The 24,547-nt window shown below is 40.0% G+C and overlaps 1 protein-coding gene across 1 annotated transcript in view; it reads left to right on the top strand.

Annotated features, from left to right (window-relative positions):
* Positions 1-24,547, top strand: part of adgrv1 (adhesion G protein-coupled receptor V1) — a 566,067-nt gene that overhangs the window by 518,604 nt on the left and 22,916 nt on the right. The window contains 1 exon segment of the mRNA XM_060841343.1: positions 455-646. Within this exon segment, the coding sequence (XP_060697326.1) occupies positions 455-646 (192 nt within the window).

Raw genomic sequence — 24,547 nt, forward strand, 5'->3', positions numbered from 1 at the left:
ATAACCTTTCTCTGCTGGATAAAAACTAATTTTATAATACGTGGTATTTAGCGACTTAGAACATAGAACATAGAAAAGTACAGCACAGGACAGGCCCTTAGGCCCACAATATTGTGCTGAGACTTAATCCTAATGTAAAATACAGTAACTTGCTGCTATCCCTTTTGCTAATACATGTTTCCCTTTTGCTAATACATATTGTGAACACCACAGGGTAAAATAGCCAGGCTTAGCAGAAAATGGAACTCAAATGTCAAGTCAGTAACATTAGGTGGTGATGCTCGCCAAAAATTATTGAACAAGATTTAAAATGATAAAAATGATATCATCAAAATTCTGCAAGTCAGCTCTTCTGGTACATGCTGGAGCAATCCCTTTTGTTTAATATCAAATTACATTTTTAAGCTTTAATAAAGATTGTTTTGTCATGCTTTTGATTGTGTTTTTCTTTAAGGGCCTGTATGTTTTTGTGGTGTACTTTATCTTGCACAACCAACTGTGCTGGCCAGTAAAAGCAAGCTACAATATGGAAATCAATGGCCATCCAAGTGCAGGATCAGCCTATCTCACAACAGGTAGTGGTGCACCATCAGTGGGAGGAGAGATCAGCAAGTCCACACAAAACCTCATCACTGCAATGGAAGAGGTAACATTACCAGAGCTGTAATTTCATTGAAACTTGATTACAGGGTTCATTACTCAAGAATGTTCTGACTACACATGTTACTTTAATGTGCCTTAAGAGTGTTGTTATCAACACAACATATGCAGGTAATGAAAACTCATTAACAAATTAAATTAGAAATGTTTGAGTGTAATCACTCACCTGTTCTGATGTTAAAACTTTCTGCTATAGTTCAACTTTATGTGTAACATTTTCATAGGCTGAAATTCTGTTTGAGATTTCCCCTCTAGACTATTGGGTGTGATATGGCATGGAATGATCGTATGTGAGATGCTGGGTATTCTTTTTCTTCAGAAAAATAGTAAAAGAGTGATAAAAGGAGGAGTAGGACTGCTCAGAGACCACTAAATGTGAGGTGATGCAGTTTGGGAAGAATAACAGAATGGCAGAGTACTTGGTCAACTGAAAGATTCTTGGTAATGTGGATGTGCAGAGGGATCTTGGAGTCCATGTGCATGGATCCCTGAAAGTTGCCACCCAGGTGGATAGTGCTGTTAAGAAGGCATATGGTGTGTTAGATTTAATTGGTAGAGGGATTGAGTTCCGGAACCACAATATCATGCTGCAATTTTACAAAACGCTGGTGTGGCCACACTTGGAATATTGTGTACAGTTCTGGTCGTCCCATTACAAAAAGGATGTGGAAGTATTGGAAAAGGTGCAGGGGGGATTTACCAGGATGTTGCCTGGTCTGGAGGGAAGGTCTTATGAGGAAAGGCTGAGAGACTTGGGTCTTTTCTCATTGGAAGGAAGAAGGCTAAGGGGGGATTTGATAGAGACATACAAGATGATCAGAGGATTAGATAGGGTAAACAGAGAAAGATGTTTTCCTAGGATGATGACATCAGCTTGTACGAGAGGGCATAACTACAAATTGAGGGGTGGTAGATTTAAGACTGATGTCAGAGGCAAGTTCTTTACACAGAGAGTGGTAAGGGCGTGGAATGCTAAGGTAGTCAACTCAGCCACATTAGGGAGATTTAAACAATCCATAGATGAGCTCATGGATGATTTTGGGATAGTGTAGGGGGACGAGCTGAGAAAAGTCCACAGGTCGGCGCAACATCGAGGGTCGAAGAGCCTGTTCTGCGCTGTATTGTTCTATGTTCTAAGGGAATTTACACATAGAGGCAGTGACCATGACTGCATTGTTAAATTAATACTTTGCATCTGTTGCCAACAATGAGGGAGATGACACCCAGGACATGGTGACAAAAGAGGAAATTCTGTCACTAGAAGAATTCAAAATTGAGAGAGAAAGATGGGTTGTGCTTAAAGCTGACAAGGCACCAGGACTGAATGAGATGTGTCCAAGGATTTTGAAGAAAGTGCAAATGGAGATTGAAGGGGCACCAAGCACAATCATTCAATCTTTCCCAGACTCAGGAAAGGCACCAGAAGGTTAAATGACTGCAAATATTACAGCCTTGTTTCAGAAAGTTTGTAAGGATAAACCCAGCAATTACAAACCAGTTGGTTTAACTTCAATGGTGGGAACTTCTAGAAACTATTACAATGGATAGGATTTGTAGTCTTGTGGAAAAAGGTGGTTGATTAGGAAAAATTAGCATGGTTTTCTAAAGGAAAAATTAGGTTGAACTAACTTGTTGGAGTTTTTTGAAGAAGTAACAAAAATCCCAATGAAGGTAACGTTGTTGATGTGATGAACATGTACTTTCAGAAGATGTTTGATACTTTGTCACACGTGTGCGATGTATAATAGGTGATGGTATAAAAGGAATAGTAGATATAGGTTAGTTCTGATTGATAAGAAACAGAGAGTAGTTTCAGGTTGAAAGAAGGTTTTTTTAGTGGATGTTGGTATTGGGACCCTAGCTTTTCCTGGTATATATTAATGAGCCAGATCTTGGTGTGCAGATATTAATTTCAAAGTTTACAGATGATATGGTATTTTGAAGAATTGTAACTTGTAAGGAGGAGAGTGTTGAACTCCAAAAAGGCTTAGACAAATTGGTTGAGTAGGTGGATAGCTGGTACATGGGGTTTAATGTAGAGCAGTGCAAGATAATGCCTATTGGTAGGAAGGACAATGAAAATAAAATATTAACACTATATACAATATAAAATAGTGGATACAATTTTAAAGTGAGGACAGGAGCAGAGGAACCATGGTGTATATGTGCATGGATCATTGAAGATGGCTGCAAAGCTGCAGAGAGCAGTTAATAAAGTATACAATATTCTTGGCTTTATTAATAAGCACATAAACTACTGGTGCAAGGATGTTGAACTTGTATAATACACTTGTTAGACCTTGGTTGGAGTATTATATACAGTTCTGGGTACCACATTACAGGAAGGATGCAAACACTTTGCAGGGAATGCAGCAGTCATTTATAGGAATGATTTCAAAAATGAAGAATTTCACTGATGAGGATACATTTTAAAAAGTTGGGGCTGTTCTCTTGTGAAGCAGAAGGTTATAAAGAGAACTCATCGGGGCTTTCAAAATCATGAGCAACCTTGGTAAAGCAGGGTGGAAGAAATTATTCCCACCAGGAAAAGGATTAAGGACCAGAGGGCACAGATTTAAAGTGATTTGCAAAAATAGCAAACATGATGCAAGAGAAGTTTTTTTTTCACACAGCAAAGCACTGTTTGGAAGTCTGCTGGAGGCAGGTCAGTTGAGGCATTCAAGAGAGCATTGGATGATTATTTGAATAGAAATAATGTGCAAGGATACTGGGGAAGAAGCATGAAATTGGCACTAAACACTGATGTTCATTTGAAGTAGCAGTGCAGATATGATGGGCCAAATGGCTTCCTTGTGTGATGTAAAACTTCTGTGATCCTCCCAGTGAAGTTTACAGCTGTTTTCATGACGGGCCCACAAGTCTTAATGATTAAATCATGCTATTGTTTGTCAAGATGATGCATGTCTTTCTTTTGACTATGTTTATGTCATAACTAATTTCATCAACATTTTAATTTGTAATTGGAATTGTTTCATTAAAACAGAGTTATCACCTCAGTGCAAAATGTTTATATTAGTAATTTAAGCATTTATATCCTAATATTGCTCTACATTCAAGCATTTCTACTCCATCTAGAATAATCCCAGTCTGTACCCCATAATACTACTATGATGCTAGTCTACACCTTTCTCACCTACTCTATTGTTTCATCTTCCAAAGAACATTATTCAGGTTTAGCAAAATTAGCTTTGGAGAGTGCATTCTTGATCCTCCTGCCCTGAACAAGATCCTACAAGAAATCAATGGCGTGTTAATTGGCAATGAGTGAGTTCATTCTTGTCTCCCCATCCCCAGCTAGCAGTTTGAAAAATTAAATTTGTCCCAGAAGCTTTCGAGATCTTGAGCTGCTCCCTAGAACTGTGATTTTCAACTTGTGCCTGCACTAACTCACGAACCAGAAGACATTTGAAAATCTGGATCCTGATGTCTGCATCATCTAAATGTGACTAGTCAAGTCCAGGGCAACTAAAGTAATGGGCAGCGTTTTGTCAGATTTTAAATTGTACATGCTGACTGCGGATATCAATTGCCCAGAGAACACCTGGACCTGGCCAGAGGGACTTTCAAAATTTAAATCTTCCTGAAGATTCCTTAACAATACTGCAAAGCAGTGCTCAATGGTGTTTTTAATGCTTAATGGTGTTTTTAATGCTGAACATGACTCAGGCATTAATGGTGACAAATGCATTATTCATTAAAGTAATGCTTCAATAGTCTGCTGTCACACACTGAGGAAAAGTTTGCTTTGATTGTAAAGATTGCTGATTGAGAAGGCTGCCTTTTGAACCAAAGTAAATATTGTGGAGAGTCATTGTATCAGCAATTTCAGAGAAGAATCTACAAAATGCTTGCAAACAGTTGGAAGATGGAGAATGGCTTCCTGATCAATTTCCTGTTACCTTTCCACAACACCAACTGAAATTGGAGTTGAACATCTCAACCCTCTTTAATAAGTGAAGAATCATGGCTGCAAGCCAGCAAGTCTCAGCAGTGTCTGTGCCCCTACGATGACCAACCTGGATGAAGTTATTCTGTGATAACCTATATCATACATTCTATGATAACCTCTACCCAAAGTTAAATAGACAAACAAGATGAGACAGAGATGTAATGGTAATGTAATTGGGTTAGTAACCCAGATGAGTTGGGGTTCAAATCTCACCACCTGCAGTGTCATGTCTTGTGTATTGCAAAACCTTTGCCATATATCATAAAAACCCATCTGGTAACAAATGTCCTTTCCGAGAGGAAAAGCAATTGTCCTTACATGCTGTGGCCTTTGTGTGACTCCATGCCCACAATAAGGTGCCAAAAGAGAAAATGCTGGAAAATCTCAGCAGGTTTGGCAGCATCTGTAAGGACAGAAAAGAGTTGACGTTTTGAGTCTAACTGACCCTTTGACAGACGGTCATTTAGACTCGAAACGTCAGCTCTTTTCTCTCCTTACAGATGCTGCCAGACCTGCTGACATTTTCCAGCATTTTCTCTTTTGTCTTCAGATTCCAGCATCTACAGTAATTTGCTTTTACCCACAATAAGGTGGTTGACTCCTCAATGCCCTGCTAGTTAGTCTCTCAGATTTAGCAAATCATTGTGAAGTCTAAAACAAATGAAATCAGCCGGAACTTTTGACATTGACCAAGAAATTTAAAATGACAAAGACAAACCCGGTCTTGTTACCCTGACATCTGGAGGCCTATGCCCAAATTAAGGGAGCTGCCCAAAAGCTAGTCAAGCTGTAGCCTGTCATAGTCTATCTCACAGAATTATATCTTACAGACAGTACCTGGGACACCACCAGCACTATCACTAGTTCTCATTGTCAGGATAAACCCACTAAAAGTGGTGCAACAGTGATCTACTGTCATGGAGAAGCTTCTGTGGGAGTCCTCAACATTAAAGTCTTAAAATCTTATGGCATCAAGTCAAACATGGGCAACAAATCACCTGCTGATTACTGGCCGCACCCTAAAAGACCTCACTGCTAGAGTGGGCTAAATTCACTGCTGGAGATCTAATTAGCTGGAAAAACGTACTAGACCTCAACTCCACCAATTTATCTGTCATTGTTGTAGCTGTCCATGAGGGTATCAGTGGGAGTAATGACCACAGACAATGTAGATGCAAAGCCTCATTTTCACATTGAGAATACTATCCATTATGATGTGTGGTAATATCACCATTTAACTGCAATTGAATCATACAGCACAGAAGAAGCCCTTCGGCCCACTGAGTTTGAACCAACCTATCTACACTAATCCCGTTTTCTCACACTTGACCCATAGCCTCGAATGTTATAATGTTTCAAGTGCTCGTCCACATGCCTTTTAAAGGTTAAAAGTCACACAACACCAGGTTATAGTTCAACAGGTTTAATTGGAAGCACTAGATTTCGGAGCACTGCTCCTTCATCAGGTGGTTCATCAGGTGATGAAGGAGCAGCGCTCCAAAAGCTAGTGCTTCCAATTAAACCTGTTGGACTATAACCTGGTGTGTGATTTTTAACTTTGTACACCCCAGTGGAAAACCGGCATCTCCAAATCATGATTTTTAAAGGTTGTAAGTCTTCCCACCTAAACTGCTCTCCCAAACAGTGGATTCCAAATTCCCACTGTCGTTTTTGGTGAAAAATCATTTCCTCAAATCCCTTCTGAGCCTCCTGTCCTTCACTTCAAAATTATATGCACTCATAATTGTCCCTTCTACTAAGGGGAACAACTACTTCCTATCCACACACTCCATGCCCCTCATAACCTTATACACCTCTATCAAGTCCCCCGTCAGCCTCTGTGCTTTAAGGAAAACAATCTAAGTCTATCTGGCCTCTCTTCATAGCTAAAGTGCTCTATCCCATGTAGCAGTTTAAGAGGCAGCTCACCAACACCTTCTCAAGGACAAGTAGGGACAGGCAATAAATGTTGGCCATCTAGCGACGCCATGTCCCATGAGTGATTAAAAAATTTGCAGGAGAACCTTCCAGGCAAAGATTGCCCTTAGCAATCACCAATGTATCCATTGGAACCTTGCCAAACACCTCAGATGATGAACACTCTCATTGCCGTCTTGAAGGACGAACAAGAGAAAACATATAGCTGTTTGAAGCACTACAACTAGACATTAAGAACTTTCTTTCACAATTCTTAATTGATAGCCAGTATTTCAATAGAATGTGAAAAGTTACACAATGTACTATTAAGCATTAGCATGTTTGTTATACAGGTGCAGTTCAAGTATGTGCTATACACGTCAGTCAATTTAAATTGTTAATCAGTAACTAACTATAGTTGAATTTTTATTTCAACTTTTGCAGGTGGTTATGTGTTTAACCAGAGAAAATTTCACTGCCACCTATAAAACAAATAGTGGCTAATTGATGCAGTTAATTAGTTACAGAAACATCCATATTGGTGTAAGTCCAGTGATGCATGGGAGGAATTATCGCACAATTTCATATCTGGATTCAAAGCAAGCAAAGATGGTCCTATTTAATGGTTTGCATTTAGCCATTCTTTCCATTTCACACAACAGCTTTTAAGCAATAGATGGTAACAAATCTATCAGCTATCTTCAGGACTGAAGTTTTATATCCTGATCCATCGGGGCAGAGGACTTAAAGAACTTCAGATAACCTGGAATTGTGATTTTCCCCTCCACGCATAGGGTAACTTCTAAATCCATGGGAACATTGTGACATAGCCACTCAATTCTCTATTGGATTATCAGGCTGGGTTTCCAGCTGTCCAGGCAGCCAGTCAGTGAAAGGCTGACACCAGATGAATTTGAGTCCATAGTTGGCTGTGGGTGCAGGGATGATCGGATGAGTAGGATGGGGGGGGGGGGGACAATTGGTTGGCGAAGTGCCATCCAGGTATCCTGATGTGGCCATATGTCCAGGAGAGGAATTAGAAGGCTCATCTGGTCATTAGGACAGGAAATAAAATACCTTGTAAGGGGATTTTAGGGGCCTGAAGGGGTAGTGGAAGCCTTGGGATTGGAAGATCAAAGGCCCTATAGAGGGGTCAGAGACATTTTGTCTTCCAGATACAGGGAGCTGATTCAAAGGGGAGCTAAAGAGTTCCAAACAAATATATTACCACAAAGCTCAAGGGATAGACTCCCTAGTCAATTGAATATCTAAGATTATGCAGAGTAGCATAAGATAAGAAAAGACTGACATCAGACAAGAGGAGTTCAACACTGCAGAAAGTATAGAATACCATAAAAGTGAAGGAATGACATAAAGGAAAGAAAAGGCAGGATGCTAAAAGAAATTACCAGGTAAAATCAAAGAAAATTCAGAGATGTTTGCTGTATATATAGAAGTAAAAGGTTAGCAATTAGGTCAACTGTGCCACTAATGGTACCAGTGAGAGGAAGTGGAATTTTAGTGGTTCCAACTGAATTATCCAGGGGATCATGGCAGTTACATGTGGTAATTAAGGCACCCTAGATCACCCAGCAGTATTCAAAGGTGACCACTCCATCAGTATGAAGCTGATAAGAAACCAAATAGAGATGATTATGTGGATGTGCACACAAGATTTCCAGGCAGCTGCCTTGGTGCTTTCACTCTGTGCCAGTCCATTTTCCACTCAAAAGCAGAATTTCTGATGAGATGCTTGGAGGGAATATATACCAGTTACAATGGGGCTGATGATTTGGTGAGAAACCAAAACAAAAATCTTGGAAATGAAATGGAAGCCACACAACAACCAGGTGTTTATTTCAGCCAACTATCAGAATGGTGAAGATGCCTGGACATATCTGAAGAGGTGGTGATATGATGTAATGGTAATGTCACTGGAGAAGTATTCAAAAATCCCAGGTTAGTGTTCTGGGAATATGAGTTCCAATCCTACAATGCCTGCTGGCAAAATTTGAATTCACTAAAATCTGAAATTGCAAATGCTAGCCTAATGGTGACTTTGTCAAATGTTGTGAAATCCCATTCAGTTCATTAATATTCTTTTGGGAAGGAAAACCGCTATTCTTAACTGGCTTGGCCTACATGTAATTCCAGACCCCCAGCAATGTGGTTAATTCTTAACTGCTGCCTGAGAAATCAGGAATGGCAATAAATGCTGACCTACCCAGAGTTGCCACATCCCATTTACGAATAAATAGCAATGCTCTTCAGTGCACACTGGCTAGCGTCTCATGTGTGCTGTGATTGTACAGTAGCGAGGCTTGATTCCTCAGATGAATCTAACACCACAGCATGAGTGTCTCTTCACATGATTTTGAGGCATACAAGGAAACAGATCAGTGCCCTCATTACTGACACTTAGGTGTCAGCCATATGATAAGCACGAGCAAATGCCACTTCTTCCCCAATCCATCTCACCCAATGACACCATGACAAAGTAGTCTTGCATGCAAACAAACATTGTTTTCACAGTTTGGTGCCACCTTCAAAGGTCAGTTGCAGGCAGCAAACATAGGTGACGTAGGAAAGTGGGTGTAGGAAATGATATTTATCTGAGTCAAAAAATAATCAGGAGCTTAACTATCTAACTTTGTGTAACACACCCTTGGAATTATCCTTGTGCAGCAACATATCATCACTTTTCTTTATCCTCACACTTTTTTTTCTGGTGCTACCCTTGTGCTTTCAGTCAAGCTGGAGGCACGTTGCTCAGATTACTGCTCAGGCTGCTCAGATGCTCTTGGTTGGTGTCTTCTGGATTTAGGAGCCCACTTAAACCTGGCTAAAGATAGCTCCAACTGTGCCTGTGCCTGTACCTGTGCGAGTGAAGTCTAGGCAGTTCATAACGTACTGACTGAGATGGCAATTGGTCATGAGTGAGAAGTGAGCTTTGACCTTCCTTCTGTTTCTCCTTTCATCATCAACCCTGTCATGGCCTGCCATATTTACTTGCTATCACCGAGGTGTGGATTAGAGAGTCATCCAATTTACGGTGACATTTACAGTGTGCAGGCTTGCATGCTATTTTCAACCTTTCATTCAGTTGGCCATTCTACACAAGGCATCATTCCAAAGACCTGCAACATCGTCCCATTCATGTTGGAAACAGACTACTACATGATTTCTGCAAGCAAGCACAGTGTGATGGAAAGCCTGCTAGTACATCGCACATTATTCACTGCTGCTCAAGAAGCTTTCTGTTCATCAACAGCCAGCATTTGTCCAGCTGAATGTAGCTTGGACTACCCTGCAGCCTCTATACAGATACTCCACTGCTATCCTTGTCTCCATCTGCATTTACTCACTTGTTATGAGCCATTAGATGGCAATCTGACGATTTGTCTTAATGGTCACACTAAAGCTTAAAGATATAAATTAAAGATATAAATTAAAACAAGGTAAGAATGTTTTAAGTGATCATTATGCACATGATAATATCTTACTCACATCAAGTCTACATGAGTGAGTATTTGTGGCATGTCAAAAACCGGTACTACATTCTGGTACCTGGGAGGTCTCAGTCTTCCCATCTGTGAAGACTAGAGACAGTTGGACTCCACTATTCTCCAGTGTCACCTGCTCTGTAGCTATCATTTGCAAGATGGATGAAGTGCTTCTCCCTGATATTTGGTGTTCTCTTCTCCAAAGACGGAAAGAAGAGCATGATGAATGCTGGCATCAGTTGCACTTATTTCCGATGACTATGAAGGAGAGGCATGAGAATGTTAATGAGTGTCAGTGAGGTTGTACATATGGGGATCTAAGCAAGTGCATTTCCACAGAGGCATGGGAATCTTGAAATTAAGTTGGTATGAAGAATGATATGCTGGAGAAGAGCTCAGAAGGTAGAGTGAGGATACAGCTTGATGCACACATCAGGCTTTATTTGAGTGAGCCACTGTATTTCAGTTTCCTGGGCTGCTTTGGTCATTAAACTGCTCTTGACATTGAGTCACGGAAAATTACACCACTCTCCAGCTGCTAAACAGGCAATCTTCAGCCATTTCTTCTCTGTTACAACGGCAAGGTGCTTTCTCTCACCAATAGGAAAAAGCAGAGCCCAGCAGCACTTTCAAAGATGACTTAACTCCATTCTGACAATTTCTGCTAACTCTAAACTCCATCAAATTGCATGTACAGGGTTCAAAACCTAACCTACTATTTCAGAATGCATGGTCTTTTAAACTGAGAACAACTTGCATCTCAATCCAAAACCAGTAATTCTGAGAATGTAGTAATGTGCTGCACTGAAGTGTTAGCTTCAGTTATGTGCTTAGGGAAAGCATTCTGATTCTGGCAAGAATGCTAACACTGTACACGTAAATACTGGTACAGATTATTAGATGTGAGATGAAAATATAAGGCAGCACATACACTCCTTGAGTAGCATTGAAATAGTCAAGATAGTGAAAATTTCCTTTAAAATTGAATTGGAGATGTCTGTGTTGGACTGGGGAGTACAAAGTTAAAAAAAATCACACAACACCAGGTTATAGTCCAACAAGTTTATTTGGAAGCACTAGCTTTCGGAGTATTGCTCCTTCATCAGGTGGTTATGGAGTATAAGATCGTAAGACACAGAATTTATAGCAGACGTTTACAGTGTGATGTAATTGAAATTATATATTGAAAAACAGTTTTGTGATTTACATATGAAAGAACTGAAACCAACACGATCATTCTAAAAGATGAGAGACTTAACAAACAATCCAGGTCTTTTTCCTTTGCGAGCAGCAGTAAATGTACATTGCTGTTGGTAATGCAGGACAAGATCACAATGAACTACAGTGGCATCACACAACTGAGGGCATAGCAGAAACTGGGCAAGCTTTCTCAACGCATCAGTAACACAAAAAATAACATGCAAAATGCAGTTCTGTTAGACGTTGAGTGATGAGCAAAATACATGAAGTGCCTCGTGTATTCATTTGTCTATACATTTGATTATAGGTATTCAACTTCATCAATGTTTAAAGTTCTGTTGCTGACCCTGGTGGTTAAAAGTGTAAGAAATACTGTAATGGTACTAAGATGAACTATTAGGTTGGATCTCAAGTCTGCAGGTCTCATTTTGAGAAGCAGACTGAATGCTGCAACTGATTTATAAGTTCATAAGATATAGGAACAGATTAGGCCATTCAGCCCATCAAGTCTGCTCCAGCTGATATTTTCCTCACCCCTATTTTCCTTCCTTCTCCCCATAACCTTACAACCCATTATTAATTGAAAATCTGTCTAACTCCTCCTCAAATGTACTTACTGTCCCAGCATCCACAGCACTTTGGATTCCACAGATTCACAACCCTTTGAGAGAAGTAGTTTCTCCTCAAGTCTATTTTAAATTTGCTACCCCTTATCCTAAGTCTATGATACCTTGTCCTAGAATGCCTCACAAGAGGAAGCAACCACTTCATGTCTATTTTATCCATGACTTTTATCATCTTGAATACAAAAATTGGATCTCCCCTCCTTCTTCTAAATTCTAGTGAGCATAGGCGTAAACTGTTCATTCTGTCTTCTGCATCTTGAGCTAATGATGAAATGAAATCACCTCCTAACAGTAAAATGAAATACTGCAGATGCTGAAATAAAAAGAAAAAGTATTGGTGAAATTCAGCAGGTTATGTCAGCATCTGCAGGAGAGAATTAGAGTTAACATTTCAAGTCCAATATTGCTTCAGATTGAAGAGAGGCAGAAATGTGGTGGATTCTATGCCGTTAAAAAGAGGGTGGAAGGTGGTGAGTGGCAAGTGGGACAAAAAGGAAGGCCAAGGAAAGATTAAAGGGCTAGAGAGATTTGGAATTAATAGTTTTCTAGAGAAAAAAGGAATGGTAATGGTTTTAGAGAGGTGGCAAAGCATTTGTTCAGAGTAGGTGTGAATAACAGAATAAAGGTTAGCTCTGACTGGGAGCAAAAATATGAAAATAAAAGGAAGATGCAAGGTTGGGACAGTGGGGGTGGGGTCAAATTTAAAATGGAAGCTGGACTGAAATTGTTGAGCTCCATGTTGAATAAAGTATAAAATAATTAAGCAGAAAATAAACTGCTATTCCTTTAGCTTGTGTTGGGCTTCACCAAATCACTGCAGCAGGCCTCAAACAGAAACTGGTCCTTGGGAGAATGATGCTGTACATCACTAGTACTTCTGACACTCACTGTTTAGGCACATTCATCACAGATAGCCATTCAGAGAGTCAGTGAAACGATATCCCGCAATAGTCTGTGCTTTAATACAAAAGCAGTCATGATTTTAATTGCATATCTGTTGCTATTTTTACACCAACTACATTGTCAACATAAAAAAATCAAGGGATTAATATTAGTTCACATGCTGAAAGAACCTTTCCCACTCTTATCAAAACCATTGCAATCCTTACCTATATTTCTGTGTCACTTGCAATTGAGGCAGCTTCTGGAGCATTCGCTGCTATAAAATGTGAGTCAGCTGCTGAGAGTGGGGGAAAATATGAATAACATTGCATGAACACTGCAACGCCAGAAGAGATAGCCAGCCTTGAAGAAGCTGAAGATTTCCAAAGTGTAGAAGAGAAAATCTTTGTAGGTCTTCAGCCATGGCTTTGATCAGAAATGTTTATGTTGTGAGGCTAAAAAGGAGAAGTCTCTATTATGGGGAGGCAGTGTTGATGTGGTAGAGTTACTGGATCAATAATTCAGAACTCCAGACTAATATTTTGGGAAATTAGTATGAATCCCACCTAGGTAGATGATGATATTTGAGTTCAGTAAAAGTTTGGAATAATAGTGACTGTGGAACCATTGTTGATTATCATAAAGATGCACGACTTTTTAATTAATGTCCTTTATAAAATGTAATCTACCCTCCTTACTTGGTCTGGATTACATTTAACTTCAGACTTGCAGCAGTCTTTGGACAATTAGGAATGGGCGGTAACTGCTGGCTTATCCAGTAATGCCACTATCTCACAAGCAAAGAAATAAACAGAACCTAGACCCATGTCTCCTCCATTCAGCAAATGTAGCACCTCAGGGCTACTAGTCTGACATACCGTCACCTTCACAAAATGCTCCTGTGGAAGGTGGGGAAAGATGCTGAGCATCCTTTTGATTGCATTTGTATATCATACAAAGGGAAATAATGCCCTGCGGCACTTCCATTATGAGCAGGGGGCTAAAGTTCAAACTGGATAGGGTGGCAACACATTACACCTCACTGCCTTATTTTCTTGTAATTTTAATTAATTATTGTACCTGAACGATCTTCCTCTTTTCCAATTTGCAATAGGGTATAGCAGAGGAAAACCTCCCCCATAATTTTACGACATAAGTGTTGCCACCATAGTTTGTGGGCGGCACGGTGGCGCAGTGGTTAGCACTGCCGCCTCAAAGCGCCAGAGACCCAGGTTCAATTCTCCACCTCAAGTGACTTTCTGTGTGGATTGCACATTCTCCCTGTGTCTGCATGGTTTCCTCTGGGTGCTCCATTTTCTTCCCACAAACCAAAAATGTGCCGGTTAGGTGAATTGGCCATGCTAAATTGCCCATAGTATTAGGTGAAGGGGTTAAATGTAGGGGAATGGGTCTGGGTGGGTTGCACTTTGGTGGGTAGGTGTGGACATGTGGACTTCCACACTGTAAGTAATCTAAATCTAAAAAAAAGGTGTAACAATAGCAGCAATTAATTTAATGAAATCAAATTCTGCCTGAATTTAACTTACTTTTTAACTAACACTAAAACTGCACAGGTTTCAAGATATTCTAATAACAACAAAACAGTGCAGTACAAATTATGTTTCTCTTGTGTTCTTTTCCTAGAGCCAGCTGTATATAGCAGGTTACCTGAGCTGCTTTCAGTGAGCATCTTGTCCATTACTGGGTATTAACATTTTATGCCTCATTCTGCAGGCATCCTGATAAATAACTATCCATGTGTTCACACCAAATAGTACCATGTGTTCTGGGCTTCCTTTGAGAGACAAGATGTTGTAGTGTTATTGCATTTTGTTTAAGACCAGGAATTTCAAAAAAATATCCAGTTTAATGTGGAGTGATAGCTCTCAGACTGCTCACATTAAGGGTAGATCTCGTATGATGATAAGTTGACTGAATTGTTCAAATGAACGATGCTACAATGCTGCAGCATATTTTGCTTCGCAGTACGAGAGCTCATTGCGTAAATGGGAGACACTGAACAAAGATAAGAAAGGGGAACAAGTATTGAAAGGATATCATTTTGTTATATTAATTCCTGAGCACTTATCAGTCTAGCATAAGAGCAGGTCAATTGCTTTCCCTCAGAACAGTGAAAGTGTGTAGTACAGAGATTAAAGAAGAGATCAAAAACAGATTGCTGGACAAGCTCAGCAGGTCTAGCAGCATCTGTAAAGAGAAATCAAAGTTAACATTTCGGGTCAGGTGACCATTCTTCCTCTTTATAGCTTCCGCAGTTCTTTCAGTTTTTATTGAAGGACGAAAGAGGATAAAGAGTATATATACTGTGTCAGTTTTGAAGTTTATGAAAATCATTGGGTTGAATCTTAAGCTTTTTTAGCTAACTTGAGATACATCAAGTTTTTTGGAGTGTTTGGTGAAGTGAGAAAAACATTTCCTTACAATGCTGTTGTATCTTACTGGTATCTAGTTCCTCATTAAAACAAGTTAGACAACTCTGACCAGAATGTTATGAATGAATTCATCCAGGTGTTCCACAATACCAATGCAGTCCAAATCAATATGAACATAAGTCAGTAACCAACGCAAAACAGTCCCAACTTTATTAGGAAAAAGATTACAAGAACAATATCTCTAATCCTATTTGGTCCCTTAAACTTACACAGCTTCCTGGTCTCTTGTAATTTTACACAATTGCTGTCTCTCGGTTCTGCCTCTGGTCTGCAAAGTTGCTATCTCTCTTCCTCTCTCTCCCTTCCTCTGGATGGTCAGCTGCTCTCTGCCTCTGGTCATGCTGATCTCATCAGAAGGCCTCCAGAAGATTCAGGAGAGAGGGCTGTAGGCGAACCCTGTTTCTACACCTTTTTGAATGGTTTCCTAGAATTTATAATTGTTCTGGTTAATCAGGATGACACACTTAAAAGTGTATCACATTCTTAATAATTTAAATGATATGCTACTATTTGTTTCTTTGTGTAACAGGAACTTTCGGCCCTCCTTTGTTGAGTGCATAAGTTGTTGGGGTGTGTTCCAGGATGACTGTTGCCTTTTACATTTTGCTAATGTCATTAATGCATGGCTGCTGTGTTTGCACTGTGCCCGGTGTGTGGGTTTTGTAATTTCAGTGTTCTACTTGACCAGCATACCCAGCATTCCTTGCTGTTTGGCCAAGTTAGTAATCTACCTGTGTTTTAGCAGCCAGGATGCTGCTCCATTCCCAAACTTGCTGCATTAATTACCCACTATTCACTCTCCATGACATTTTTCACAGCCAAATTCTACCCCATCTTACCACCCAAAACAACTCATCATCATCAGAAATGTACTGAAACACTGGAATCTCCTGCATCTGTACATTCTTTAAAATGCTGTAGTGATCCTGCGTAAGCTTTGGATTTCTGAAGCTGCCATGTTGAAGCAGAAGATATCATAGAAGGGGAAGATGATACCACAATTCTCCTTCAGGGATTTAGAGTTCTGGTGGATAGGGTGGTGCAAATGAGAACAGTTCCCATTCTGCAGAATCAGCAGAGGTAGGCTGCACTACCAGAGCCACCCAGTGTGGTCTGGGGTTACCACCCAGTTCAGAGCTATCTGAGAGTGGATGAATGCCCTGTAATGTAGAAAGAAGGTCAATGACTTTCTATGCTCCATCAGGGTAAGTAAGCATAATACTTCTCTTTCATGCACTTCTATCTCTGCCTTTGCATCCATATCCCACCAAGATGCTTGCTGTACCATTCAGCCTTCCACACCCCTAACCCTGTCTGATGTCTGTGCTGCCTTCTCAGTCCATCAGGGCATGGGTGGTGTAAGAAGCAGGTGGGCAGAGTATGATTTAGGCAGTGTCTGGGCTCCTATGCCTGGGTTTGTCCCCTTTGTCCATTTGTTTCTTTTCTTCTTCTTTTCCCCAATATTCACCGTTTTTTTTCAGCTCCTTCATCAGATAACAAGTGGGTCAGGCTCAGAAGACACAGACTTTACAGCAAAAGATCACAGTGTCACGCAGTTAAAATGATATCTCAGTCTTGAATCAGACTGGTTCTGTTTCCAAAGTAGGAATTTATAAGATGTTATGTGCATTGACTGTCTGCAGGTTCTGTGCTTTTTGAGCAAAAATAAAATGTATCTGCAAATGCAAATTCATCACATAGACTTTTATGTGTGTGTGTGTGAGCGTGCGCGCGCATGTGTGCATATGAGAGAATGAGTGTGTGTTTATGAGTGTGACAGAGTATGAGTCTGTGCGAGGGTATATGTGTGGGTGAGAGTATGGGAGGATGTTTGTGTGCATGTGTCTGAGAGAGGGTCTGTGTGAGTGTGTGAGTATGTAAGAGTGTGTATGCTTGTGTGTGAGTGTGTGTGCTTGTGTGTGAGAGTGTATAGTGTAGTGGAAAAAGTGAGGACTGCAGATGCTGGAGATCAGAGCTGAAAATGTGTTGCTGGAAAAGCGCAGCAGGTCAGGCAGCATCCAAGGAACAGGAGATTCAACGTTTTGGGCAGAAGCCTGAAGAAGGGTTTATGCTCGAAACGTCGAATCTCCTGTTCCTTGGATGCTGCCTAACCTGCTGTGCTTTTCCAGCAACACATTTTCAGCTCTGTATAGTGTAGTGGGGTCATCTGTAGTGTGACATGAACCCAAGGTCCCGGTTGAGGCCATTCTCATGGGTACCGAACTTGGCTATCAGCCTCTGCTCAACCAATTTGCTTTGAACCAGTCTGACTCAGGATTGGGATATAGACAGACTCTAACCTCACACCTTTAAGACATTGAGCTGAAATGTTACCTTTTTTTATAAAACCTTCAGTTATCTTGAGAATGTGACTTAAAAGACATTCTGGGATTTGCATATTAATGAACCAAAACCTTCAACCCATTCTAAAACATGAAAGACTTAACAGCAATCTAAGTTTATCAAAACTATTGTTTTAATTGTGTGACACTGTAATTTTTCATATAATTTGTGTGCCTTGTGATCCTGTCCTACGAGGTACCTGATGAAGGTGCAGCGCTCTGAAAGTTAGTACTTTCAAATGAACCTATTGGACTATAACCTGGTGTTGTGTAATTTTTAACTTTGTTTACCCTAATCCAACACCGGCACCTCCACATCATGACTCTCAATCATAGCAGGCCACTCCAAACCACTGGCTGCAATGCCATCTCTCTCTCTCTCTTTTATCTTGCACATTTGTTTCCACAATTGTGGGCTGCCGCAGGGCACCAACCTGGACCTCTGAGGAGAAGAGTTCAGAGGCCGCAGAGAAACTGTCAGCAAGGCTGCATCTTGTGCACCCCGGAGTCAAAAGGTGAGATTCTGGAAAAGCACAGCCAGTTAGGCAGCATCTGAGGAGCAGGAGAGTCGACATTTCAAGCATAAGCTCTTTATCAGGAATGTACACCCCAGTAGCTGGATACTGACACTTCTCAAGATAGATAGTGAGGGAGCACAATCCAGTGAGTCACTCACTGCAACAGCTCTGCAGATGGACAAGGATGAAACAGTCCAGACTACTGGTCATCGAAAGATTTCCAAGTCCAGGCAGGAGATGACCCTGTGACTTTGGCAATCAGGGATTTCATACAATTGGACAGGGTAGAGCAGCAGTGACAGAACTAGCTGCAGGATTAGGAAGTGCACTTAGATGTTATGGGAGGGACTGAAAGAAGAAAATGTATTTGAGGGCACTTTGGTGACATGGGTGAAGAAGATTAATATATTTTTCCAAATTTGTACACAAGTGTTGTTGATGTCTGCATATTTATTATAGTTTAAAAACATGTAATCTTGCTTTGCCATTCTTCCTGCTACTACACACTATACTGGAGTAAGGTATGGTGGGGTAATGTTGCCCTTGTCTTACCAGACTGTAGGGCTGCTGCCTCATTAGAGAGAGATGTCTGGTGCTGTTTTAACCTGAGGATCACCACACTTCATTGTGAGGAGAGCTTGAAAGGAGAATCCTTTATGGTAAGCTCAGCCAGTGCAGGAATTGAACTCCAACACTGTTGGCATCCAACCAACTGTGCTAAACTGACTGTGCTATACTGGAGCAGTACGTTACTCACAAAGACATTACTAAAATAATTAGAGAATGTGTTCTGCAAATAAAATTTGTAAATGTAACTTTGAAACGATAACTGATTCTCCTACTTATGAATGCTTATGGATGCTGCTCTATAAAAATGGAAACAATTAACCTTATGTAACTAAACTGTGATTTCCGTTGAGCAGATTGGAATACTGGGGCTGAAGTTTCCTGGCTGCTGAATGATCTGGGCATTGACAAAAATGCTGGGCGAATCACAACAAATTAGCAATTGTGAAGAGATATAAGTCCCATTTTCCAATCAATTGTTGACTAGCAAGACTGGATTCTTGCTCATGAGCAACATTGATATTGCTAGCATGCATTAATATCTCATCATTATATAATTGTACCCCTGTTTTTTTAAAATGCATTCATGGGATGAGGGAATTGCTGCCTGGACCAGCATTTGGCAGAAGGCAGTTAGGGGTCAACCACATTGCTGAGTCTGGAGTCACACATAGAGCAGCTGCCAGGTAATGAGGTGAGATTGGGAAGATACAAAGAGAAAACTCATTGGGGTTCTCTCCATGAAACTCACTAAAATTGATACTTTGCAGATATTCAATAAAAGTGGATGCCTGAAGCTTGATTTTAACCCAGCGACTTGTATAGCATTAAAGTAGAGCCCCTGTTGTTCTTTGATATCACAATGCAATTCATTGAAGTTATGTTGTCCAGATCCAGGTCAAATCTGTTACCTTTGGCTGTAATCCATCTTGTGTTACCCAATGTACAACACACCTCCAAAGCTTTTAGTCTTAAAAGACAAATTATTTACTCTCCCAATTGTTTCATTAGAATAGAATTTAATGTAAATTTGCTTAATCTTCCCCTGGGAATTGGGTCGAATCTGCAATAGCTCCTCAACTCTCTAGCTTCTGTCCTGAAGATGTGCAACTATCACAATTATCACTGAACACCACATGCATTTGTTTCTTAGTTTTAATGGACTGACTTGTAAGAAAAGTTGAAAGTGGATTATCTCATTATCATAATTCTTACATATCCAGTAATGATGAATGTCTGAGACATGTAGTGGAACTTGTGCATTGAGGTTTTGTTTTGAAGAGCAAGCAATACGTAGCTGATTCACAGTAATTGGGAAATTCGGGAGCCCTGAAGGATTTAATGAAAGCTCAATGTAAAAAGAAATTGCCCAAATTTTGAAGTTAAAAATAACAGTAAAATATCTACTCACTGTTATTAAAGAGTAAATCAGACAGCAACTTTCAGTAACCATGTATGCACAGTTAACCATTCAAATCAGGAAGTTACTCTCCAAGTTTCATAGAAACAAAGAACATAGCAGCAGAAGTATGTCATTGGCCCCTTCAAGCCTGCGCTACCATTCAATATGATCCTGGTTGATCATTGAGCTCAATACCCTGAACCCCACCCCATTATCCCTTGATCACTTTTGTCTCAAGGGTTCTATTTAGCTCCTTTTTGAAAAATAATGTTTTGGCCTCAACCGCTTCCGGTGGCAAATATTTCCAGAGCTTCACTACTCTGTGGTGAAGAAATTTCTCTTCATCTCAGTCCTAAAAGGTTTACCCCTTATCCTTAAACTGGCTCTGGACTCTCCCCACTATTGGGAGCATCCGTCCTGCATCCAACCTATCTAGACCTGTTACTGCTTTATAGGTTTCTATGACATCCCCTACACCCCATTCTTCTAACTGCAGTGAATACAATCCAAGTCAACTCATACTTCAGTCCTGCCATTCCAGGCATCAATTTGGTGATTATTGTTCCCTGGTCTTCCAAAAGCTGTGCTGCACAGGTATCTTGGCAAGAGAGTCAGCATTATTTCTAATGTTTTTGCACGTAATAGTAGCTAGCTTCAAAACTCATCAGAAAAAGGTTGAGTTGTCCATTAGTTTAAGTGTTTTTTTTAATGGTCTGATAAGTCTTGAAACTGCCAAACAACAACCCTAACACTTTAATAGTTACAATTGTAAAGGATTTCTAAGAATCATTTTCAGAATATCATAAACTTTCAGAAACTTCAGCCACAACAGATAGATGATTTAACAGTAAATTTCTGATTTCAAACTTTCACAGATTCAAATAAACTTTGCACTTGCTCTAATTCATGGTCTATATTCATGCTGCCCACCTATTGCTAAGCTGTTACTGCAATGATGGTAAAGTGAGGCACATAATAATTCCTTAATCTCACATGGATTTACTCCATAATTTGCTGCAGTACCCAAATTTAATGGCTGCTTCTGTCAATATGTCACAAAATGCATTTACATCTTGGCACAGTAAGGCAACAGCTCCTAAAGTTTTTCTGTGCATACAACTGGTGGCTTAAGAACATTGCAGCATAAAGAGGCAATGTGCCAAATTGAACTGAGGTCTTTCTCATTAATACAGCACTGAAGTCTACTAAGTATAGGAATCAGTTTCCAGCTCTGAAATATTCCATTTTTTTTCAATAAACTCTTTCAATAAAGTTAATTTCCTCACTCATTCAAACACCATACATTTAAATAGTTCTGTTTATGGCTCTTTTATGCAGCTCAGCCTCCTGTTTGCACTGGGCACTGTGCAACAAAGAAAATGCGATCTAATCAACATTTAGTGTTCCCAACCATTGTAGTCTCCCTTCAGAATTAGTACCTTGCACATAATGGCTGCAACAGACTATTTACTATAAATTAGCTCTAAGTAATTGATGACTATTATTTGTCCATCCAATCAGCAGTATTCTAGATGCTAGATAGAAGAATAGTGTAATCAGATCTTTATTGGTTTGAAGGAAACTAGTTAAGCAGAATCTTATTTATGCTGTAATTTAGATTTGCATCTATATATGATTACCCTGTGAGAATGACGGGTGTTCTTAATTATATCTCTGATTCAGTATGTGGATGTACCTACTAGAGAAGGTGCAAAGCTTGACCTAGTCTTGGGAAGTAATGCAGGGCATGTGACTGAGGTGTCAATGGCAGAGCACTTTGGGTCCAGCGACCATAATGTATTAGATTTAAAATAGTGATGGAAAAGGATACATCAGATCTAAAAGCTGAAGTTCTAAATTGGAGAAAGGCTAATTTTGACAGTATTAAGAAAGAACGTTTGAAAGCTGATAGGGGGCAGATGTTCGCAGGTAAAGGGACGGCTGGAAAATGGGAAGCCTTCAGAAATGGGATAACGAGAATCCAGAGAAAGTATATTCCTTTAGGGTGTAGATTTGCTCGCTGAGCTGTAGGTTTGATATCCAGACGTTTCATTACCTGGCTAAGTAACATCATCAGTAGTGGCCTCCACATACTGAATCAGAAATTTTCTTATATACACTTAACAAATTCTTCTCCATCTTAACCCTTCACGCTATGGCAGTCCCAGTCGATGTTTGGAAAATAAATCCCCTACCATAATTACCCTATTATTCTTACAGATAGCTGAGATCTCCTTATAAGTTTGTTTCTCAATTTCTCTCTGACCATTAAGGAGTCTATAATACAATCCCAATAAGGTGATTGTCCCTTTCTTATTTCTCAGATCCACCCAAATAACATCCCTGGATGTATTTCCAGGAATATCCTCCCTCAGCACAGCTGTAATGCTATCCCTTATCAAAAATGCCACTTGCCCTCCTCTCTTGCCTCCCTTTCTATCCTTTCTGTAGTATTTGTACCCTGGAACATTAAGCTGCCAGTTATGCCCATCCCTGAGCCATGTTTCTGTAATTGTTTTGATATCCCAGTCCCATGTTCCTAACCATGCCCTGAATTTATCTGCCTTCCCTGTTAGGCCCCTTGCATTGAAATAAATGCAGTTTAATTTATTAGTCCTACCTTGTCCCTGCCTGCCCTGAGTGTTTGACTCACTTCTATTCTCAACTGTACCTGTCTCAGATTGATCTATTTCCTCACTATCTCCCTGCCACGCCCCACCCCACCCTGCCCCCAGTATATTAGTCTCCTTCCACTTTAGGTGCAATCCATCCTTCTTGTACAGGTTACTTCTACCGCAAAAGAGATTCCAATGATCCAAAAATGTGAATCCTTCTCCCATACACCAGCTCATCAGCCATGTATTCATCTGCTCTATCCTCCTATTCCTTCCCTCACTAGCTTGTAGCACTGGGAATAATCCAGATATTACTACCCTCGAGGACATACTTTTTAAATTCCTGTCTAACTCTCTGTAATCTCCCTTCAGACTCTTGACCTTTTCCCTTCCTATGTCGTTGTTTCCAATGTAGACAATAACCTCTAGCTGGCCCCTCTCCCCCATTCAATTTGAAGGCAGCAGTCAATAATAAATCATGCTTTGAAATTCAGTTGAAATACAATTGGGGATTTTCCATTGAATCAGAAATATAATTAAGAACACCCGTCATTCTCACAGGGTAAGCATATATAGATACAAATCTCAATTACAGCATAAATAAGATTCTGCTTAACTAGTTTCCTTCAAACCAATAAAGATCTGATTACACTATTCTTCTATCTAGCATCTAGAATACTGCTGATTGGATGGACAAATAATATTCACCAATTACTTAGAGCTAATTTATAGTAAATAGTCTGTTGCAGCCATTATGTGCAAGGTACTAATTCTGAAGGGAGACTACAATGGTTGGGAACACTAAATGTTGATTAGATCGCATTTTCTTTGTTGCACAGTGCCCAGTGCAAACAGGAGGCTGAGCTGCATAAAAAAAGCCATAAACAGAACTATTTAAATGTATGGTGTTTGAATGAGTGAGGAAATTAACTTTATTGAAAGAGTTTATTGAAAAAAATGGAATAATTCAGAGCTGGAAACTGATTCCTATACTTAGTAGACTTCAGTGCTGTATTAATGAGAAGGACCTCAGTTCAATTTGGCACATTGCCTCTTTATGCTGCAATGTTCTTAAGCCACCAGTTGTATGCACAGAAAAACTTCAGGAGCTGTTGCCTTACTGTGCCAAGATGTAAATGCATTTTGTGACATATTGACAGAAGAAGCCATTAAATTTGGGTACTGCAGCAAATTATGGAGTAAATCCATGTGAGATTAAGGAATTATTATGTGCCTCACTTTACCATTATTGCAGTAACAGCTTAGCAATAGGTGGGCAGCATGAATATAGACCATGAATTAGAGCAAGTGCAAAGTTTATTTGAATCTGTGAAAGTTTGAAATCAGAAATTTACTGTTAAATCATCTATCTATTGTGGCTGAAGTTTCTGAAAGTTTATGATATTCTGAAAATGATTCTTAAAAATCCTTTATAATTGTAACTATTAAAGTGTTAGGGTTGTTGTTTGGCAGTTTCAAGACTTACCAGACCATTAAAAAAAAAGCTTAAACTAATGGACAACTCAACCTTTTTCTGATGAGTTTTGAATCATTACATGCAAAAACGTTAGAAATAATGCTGACTCTCTTGCCAAGATACCTGTGCAGCACAGCTTTTGGAAGACCAGGGAACAATAATCACCAATTTGATGCCTGGAATGGCAGGACTGAAGTATGAGTTGACTTGGATTGTATTCACTGCAGTTAGAAGAATGGGGTGTAGGGGATGTCATAGAAACCTATAAAGCAGTAACAGGTCTAGATAGGTTGGATGCAGGACGGATGCTCCCAATAGTGGGGAGAGTCCAGAGTCAGTTTAAGGATAAGGGGTAAACCTTTTAGGACTGAGATGAAGAGAAATTTCTTCACTACAGAGTCGTGAAGCTCTGGAA

Source organism: Hemiscyllium ocellatum, chromosome 2 (assembly GCF_020745735.1).
Source record: "Hemiscyllium ocellatum isolate sHemOce1 chromosome 2, sHemOce1.pat.X.cur, whole genome shotgun sequence".
Classification (NCBI taxonomy): domain Eukaryota; kingdom Metazoa; phylum Chordata; class Chondrichthyes; order Orectolobiformes; family Hemiscylliidae; genus Hemiscyllium; species Hemiscyllium ocellatum.